This window comes from Catharus ustulatus, chromosome 1 (genome assembly GCF_009819885.2).
Source record: "Catharus ustulatus isolate bCatUst1 chromosome 1, bCatUst1.pri.v2, whole genome shotgun sequence".
Classification (NCBI taxonomy): domain Eukaryota; kingdom Metazoa; phylum Chordata; class Aves; order Passeriformes; family Turdidae; genus Catharus; species Catharus ustulatus.
In genome coordinates this window covers 163,369,383-163,376,494 of record NC_046221.1, presented here as the reverse complement: position 1 = coordinate 163,376,494, position 7,112 = coordinate 163,369,383, and the positions used below count along the sequence as shown (strand labels likewise).

General features: G+C 49.7%; 1 protein-coding gene across 1 annotated transcript; it reads left to right on the top strand.

Annotated features, from left to right (window-relative positions):
- Positions 1-2,839: 2,839 nt before the first annotated feature.
- On the top strand, positions 2,840-6,216 carry LOC117003235 (feather beta keratin-like). The gene is made up of 2 exons (XM_033073009.1): positions 2,840-3,138; positions 6,147-6,216. The coding sequence occupies exons 1-2, from the start codon at positions 2,840-2,842 to the stop codon at positions 6,214-6,216; spliced, it is 369 nt and encodes a 122-aa protein (XP_032928900.1).
- Positions 6,217-7,112: the final 896 nt, after the last annotated feature.

The window sequence follows — 7,112 nt, the reverse complement described above, 5'->3', positions numbered from 1 at the left end:
GGACCCTCAGCAACACTACTGGCACAACCAGCTCAGGGCTCTGGAAACAGCTCCTGCAAGCAAAGCACCTTGGCTTATGGTCATCTTACTTCTACCTCACACCTGACTCCTTCACCTTCTTCTTCCACAGAATTCTTTAACATCAATAAATTTTTCTTGAATCAGAACCTCAGTTGCCTCCTCATGTTTTGGAATTCCAATGGTGTCACATCCTCATCCAGTGCAATGCCACACCTCAACCATTATCTTGGGTGTAAAAGGAGCAAAGAAAATTTCTTAGCATATATGTCCCCACCTGTAACATCCGGTGCTGACATGGAAACAGAGGAGAGGGGGCCTTCCCAGAATGTGACACAAGCCCATCACCTGGTACTATAACGTGTTTGACAAAACCATCTTCTTCTGGGCACAGCTCTGACAAAGTCACACTTGGCCACTACACACTTCAGAAACTCTCTAGTGGGATTGTGGAATCCTCCCAGCAAGCAGAGGAACAAAAGCATCATGCACGTGGGAAGGAAATCTGGAGAGCAAATGCTTCCATCCTCTCTGCTCAAGAAGGCCCAGCAGGAGCAGGGTTTCCAGGACTATGGCCAGTTCAGTTTGGGTCCTCCAAGAAGAGGGATCCCATCATCTCTTACACTCTGTCACCATCCACACACATTGAGAAATTCTTGTCACCTTTGCCCCTGGAGTTCTGTCTCTGTTCACAATTGCACTTGTGCACGTTTCTTTTATCTCTGCAACACTGCGAACAGCAGAGCTCCCACACACTCATGACACCTCCTGCCCAGCTTTGTTTCCTCAGCTCTCAGTCTCTAGCCCTCTCTTCTCATAGTCCCAGCACTCTCAGTCATTCATCCAGGAAAAATTCTCCAGCCTGTGCTCTATCTCGCCTTTGTTCACAATCCCCTACTGATTCTTCACCTCTGGAGGCCAGAACCGTCCACATCACACCACATGACATCCCACCAGTGCTCTAGAGAGAGGAAGGGCCACCTCTCCCATCTTCATGGCACCAATTTTCAGGAATTTCTCTTCAACACTGGTGACATCCTTTGAAATAAATCTCCACTGCAACCTTGTCATCACTGTGCTCTGCACCAGCCTCTTTCCAGACTATCAGGTTGCAGCATGATCAGGGGCCCAGTGCTATTCCTGCCTAAATGCACGACTTCACATTTTCCACTCTTGAAATGCAGGTGACATCTCCAGATGCCTCTGGCTGCTGGAACTACCAAGTGGTGACACAGAAACTCCATCATCTGCCAAATTGCTTAGGAGGCAACTCTCCTACTGCCCACGTGGAACAGAATTCAGGTGCTCACACCTTGACCGATGCAGAGTCCAAACCAGCCTGACTGACCTGGTATAGCTTGGGACTCCTCTTCACATCACACCCACAAACCCAAAACCATGAGTTCTACAGGCTGACTTCACTGCTGACACCCCATGTCTCCAAATCTTAGTCACATCTTAAGTCCCCATTGACATGCACCATCAACATGACCTTGTGGTCTCAAATACACATTAAAGGAGGAATGACTGTGATGGAAGGGGCAGCTCTTCATACACGGCACAGCTGCAAAGGCCAGACCAGCCTGACAGGGCTGTGATGGAATCAGGCCCCTCTGCAGATCATACCCACAAAATAAACCACACAAGAACCACAAAATGACCTCACTGATGACATCCATATTTATCCTAGGGTTTTGTTGCATATTCCGGTTTCCCTGACACACATCTTCCATGCCAATCCTCCCAAATACCAACTCTCACTTTAAAGCTGCTGCTGCGGTCAGGTCAGGCGGCCTCAAGAGCAGGACAGGACACTGAAGAATTACAGCAAGGAAAATAATCCCCACATCATGACTTGTAAGGCTGTGTCAGACAAAATTGATATTTTATGAGTACTATTAATGTTCATCTAGATAGTAATAGGGTCAACACTCTTTTTCTTAAAAATCTTAAAAATCAGCATCTGCAGTTCCATCAAATGTTCCTCTCATGTCTTCTTCTCCTTATCCTTCACAAACTATGGAAGCACCGACACAAGACTTTGTAGAATACAGGATGCATACCTAAATCACAGGAATTGCTTTTCCATCTCCAGTGGGAAAGCCCGGAAATACAGACAGGTTTAGGTATTTCACAACATGATAGGGTGACAGAAAATGTGATGGAAGGGGATATGTGAAAGCAGCAGGAGAACTACAAAACCCAAACCACAAACGAGCCTCACATGGATGTGCTGAAATGAGGCGCACCTTCACTACACCCACACAAAACCAGAGCACAGCCACAATGATGACACCCCATCACTCCAAAGCTCTGGTCATGTATTGAGCCCTCCCAGACAAACAACATCAACAGCAGCCTTTGGTCTCTAATCCTTGCATTTAAAAGCTGCTGTCAAGGTCATGGCCTCAAGAGGAGGACATGATACTGCAGAGTTGTGGGAAGCAGCACACTCCCCACCTCAGGACTCACCAGGCCTGCAAAATGCCCCAAGGCCATGGGACAAAGCTGCCCCGCCCATCCAGGACCAGCATAAAAGCCAGCCCAGAGCCTCCCTCCCTCACACACTTCTCTACACTCCTTCTCCTCCTGCTCCGGTTGACAGCAAGGTGAGTCTCCAGACCTCAACCCTCCTGCTCCTGCACCCCTGGCTCCTCTCTTCCAGCATGCTCAGTCCCAGCCTCAGCAACCCTCACGCCTCCCCACAGCCCCACAGCAGCCTCCACACTCCCTCACCCTCCTGCAACACCACCCCTCACACCCCTCACAGCCCTGCCCTGCCTCACCCCCTTCTCTTCCAGGGACCCTCCACACCACACCCATGGCCTGCTACGACCTCTGCCGTCCCTGCGGACCCACCCCGCTGGCCAACAGCTGCAACGAGCCCTGTGCCCTGCAATGCCAGAACTCCAGGGTCATTATTGACCCTTCCCCTGTGCTGGTCACCCTACCTGGACCCATCATGACCTCCTTCCCCCAGAGCACCGTTGTGGGATCCACCTCCTCAGCTGCTGTTGGCAGTGAACTCAATGCCCAGGGACAGCCTATCTCTGGTGGATTTGGCTTTGGCCTTGGCTATGGGCTGGGAGGCCTGGGCTGCTATGGCAGAAGGGGTGGCTACATCTGCTAAGGAACCTCAGCATCACTCCTGACACCACCAGCTCAGGGCTCTGGAAACAGCTTTTGCAAGCAAAGCACCTTGGCTGATTGTCGCCCTACTTACACCCCACACCTGATCCCTTCAGCTTCTTTCTCCAAATTCTTTCACTTCAATAAATTTTTCTTGAAACACAATCTGTGTTACTTCGTCTTCTTTGGAATTCCAATGGTCACAAATCATAACCCAGAGTAATGCAACTACTCAACCATTATAGTGGATGGAAAAGGAGCAAAGAATATTTCTTAGCAGATATATCCCCACTAGTAAAACCAGTGCTGACATGAGAAACAGAAGACAAGTGGGACCGTACAGAACATGACCGTACAGAACATGACTTGATATACCAAAACTTGGACACAATTCTGTCCTGGGTACTGCCTTGTCAAAGTCATTCTATGACCTGAAAAATTCTCTTTCCACCAGCACTCTCGAGTCCCTAGGGAAGACACAGGAACAAGAGCATAATCCACTTGGACAGGAACTCTGGAGAGCAAGTGCTTCCATCCCCTCCGCTCAAGCAGGCTTGGCAGGAGCACGATTTTCAGGATTATGGTCAGCTCTGTTTTGGACCTCCAAGAAGAGCGATCCCACTGTCTCTTACACTCTGTCACCATCCACACACACTGAGAAATTCTTGCCTCCTGTGCCTCTGGAATTCTGTCTCGTTTCAGTCATGCACTTGCCCCCTTTCCCTTAATGTGTGCAATGCTGAGAACAGCAGAGATACCACACACTCATGACACCTTCTGCCCAGCCTTGTTTCATCAGAGTTCCAGATTTTCCAGTCTCCTCTGATTCCCAGCTCACCCAGTCTCTCTTCTAGCAAAGATTCTCCAGTCATTTCACTATCTCGTGGCCCTCAATTGCCATTTGTTCACTGCCCCCATTGTGCTTCTTCACCTCTGGAGGCCAGAACTGTCCACATCCACTTCACATGAGATCTCACCAGTGCTCAATTACAGGAAGCGGCACCTCTCCCAAGTTCATGGCAACAATCTTCTGAAATGTGGATTCTTTTAACCCTCAGTGTCCACATCTATCTGACTGGTAGAACATCCAAGTGGTGCCTCAGCCACTCCACCATAGGCCATCTTCATGAGGGGGCAACTCTCCCACTGCCCACGTGGAACAGAAGAGCCCAGGTGCTCACACCTGGCACAGATGCAAAACCCAGAGCAGACTGACAGACCTGGGATAGTTTGGGACCAGTTTTTTCATGATACCCACCAAACCCCAAAACCATGACTTCCATAGGGTGACCTCCCTGATGACAACCAACCTCTCCAAATCTTGATCACATTTTCAATCCCCTTTGACATGCACCATCAACCCCAGTGTTTAGGCTCAAATAATCACATTTTAGTGAAAGAATGACAGTGATAGAAGACTCAGCTACTCATGCATGCACAGCTGCAAGGGCTAGAGCAGCCTGGTATGACTGTAATGGAAAGGTGACCCTTTTCAGAAAACACCCACAAACTAAACCACACAAGTACCACAAAATGATCTCACTCATGACTCCCATACTTTTCCTAGGCATTTGTTGTTTATTCTGTTTTCTCTGACATGTACTGTCCAAGCAAATGTTCCCAATTACCAACTCTCAATTAAATGAAGCCACCAAGGTCAGATGAACACAGCATCAAGACAAGGACATGACACTGAAGGATTATGAGAAGGAAAACACTCCTCACATCACGACTTGCAAGTCAATGCCGCACAAAACCGATGTTACAATTTCCATTCAGGTACCTCAAGAGAGGAACAAGGTCAACTTTCTTTTTCTGAAAAGTGGATGTCTGGAGTTCCTTCAATTGTTCCACATGTCTTCTACTTATCCTTCAGCAGTTTTCCTTTCTAGTTTTGATGCTCCAGAGTCTGACCTTACTGGGCCCAGCAGAAACAAGCACTATGGATGAAGCAACACAAGGCATTGGACTGCAGCGGAAACACCACAGTGATTGATTTCCCATCCCCAGCACGAAAGGCCTGGTATGTAGACAGGTCTGCAATGCTAGCAACAAGACATGGGGAGAGAGAATGTGATGGAAGGGGAACAACTGTCACCCTCAGAAGAGCTGCAAACCCTGATGAGCCTGACAGGGGTGTGGGGGAATGAGGAATGTCTCAAAAGTCTCCCACAAACCACAGCACACTAGGGTCATGGAGTGACTTCACTGATGACAGCCCACTGCCCAAAGCTCTGGTCATGTCCTTCGTCCTTCCAAAAACAACAAAATTTGATCTCTAATACTTGCATTTAAAACCTCCCACCACAGTCAGGTGGAGAAGGATTCAAAAGTAGGACATGACACAGCAGAGTTGTGGGAAGGAAAACAGTCCCCACCACAGGACTCAGCAATCTGAACCAGTCAGGAACTGTGGCCTGCAAAATGCCCCAAGGCCATGGGACAAGGCTGTCTCGCCCATCCAAAACCAGCATAAAAGCCAGCCCAGAACCTCTCTCTCTCACACACTTCTCCTCACTCCTTCTCCTCCTGATCCTGCTGACAGAAAGGTGAGTCTCCAGACTCTGACCCTCCTGCTCCTGCACCCCTGACCCCTCTCTTCCAGCACGCTCAGCCCCAGCCTCAGCAGCCCTCACACCTCCCCACAGCCCCACAACAGCCTCCACACTCCCTCACCCTCCTGCATCACCACCCCTCACACCCCCACAGCCCTGCCCTGCCTCACTCCCCTCTCTTCCAGGGACCCTCCACACCACACCCATGGCCTGCTATGACCTCTGCCGACCCTGCGGACCCACCCCGCTGGCCAACAGCTGCAACGAGCCCTGTGCCCTGCAATGCCAGAACTCCAGGGTCATTATTGACCCTTCCCCTGTGCTGGTCACCCTGCCAGGACCCATCATGACCTCCTTCCCCCAGAGCACCGTCGTCGGATCCACCTCCTCAGCTGCTGTTGGCAGTGAACTCAATGCCCAGGGACAGCCCATCTCTGGTGGATTTGGCTTTGGCCTTGGCTATGGGCTGGGAGGCCTGGGCTGCTATGGCAGAAGGGGTGGCTACATCTGCTAAGGACCCTCAGCATCACTCCTGACACCACCAGTTCAGGGCTCTGGATACAACTCCGACAAGCAAAGTACCTTGGCTCATTGTCGCCCAACTTCATCCCACACCTGATCCCTTCAGCTTCTTCTTTCTCAGAATTCTTTCACATCAATAAATTTTTCATTTATCAGAACCTCAGTTGCTTCCTCTTCTTTTGGAATTCCAATGGTCACAAATCCTCACCCAGAGCAATGCCACTACTCAACCATTATGTTGGTTGGAAAAGGAGCAAAGAACATTTCTTAGCCAATATGCCCCCACTAGTAACAACCAGTGCTGACATTGGAAACAGAAGACAGGTCGGACCGTACAGAACATGACACAAGTCCATGACTTGATACACCAAAGCTTGGACACAATTCTGTCCTGGATACTGCCTTGTCAAAGACATTCTATGCCAGCACACACTTGAAAAATTCCCTTTCCAGCAGTACTCTTGACTCCTCCCTGTACACACAGGAACAAGAGCATCATCCACTTGGCAAGGAACTCTGGAGAGCAAGTGCTTCCATCCCCTCTGCTCAAGCAGGCCCAGTAGGAGCAGGATTTCCAGGACTATGGCCGGTTCAGTTTTGGATCTCCAACAAGAGCGATCCCATCGTCACAGACACTCTGTCACCATCCACATACACTGAGAAATTCTTGCCTCCTTTGACCATGGAATTCAGTCTCTTTTCACATTTCACTTGCCTCCTTTGCTGTCACCTGTGCAAAGCTGAGAAGAACAGAGCTCCCACACACTTGTTACATCTCCTGCCCAGCCTTGTCTCCTCAGAGCCCCAGCTCACTCAGTCTCTCCTCTAGGAAACATCTCCAGACCTTGCAATATCTTGTGGCCCTGAACTGCTATTTGCTCACTGTTC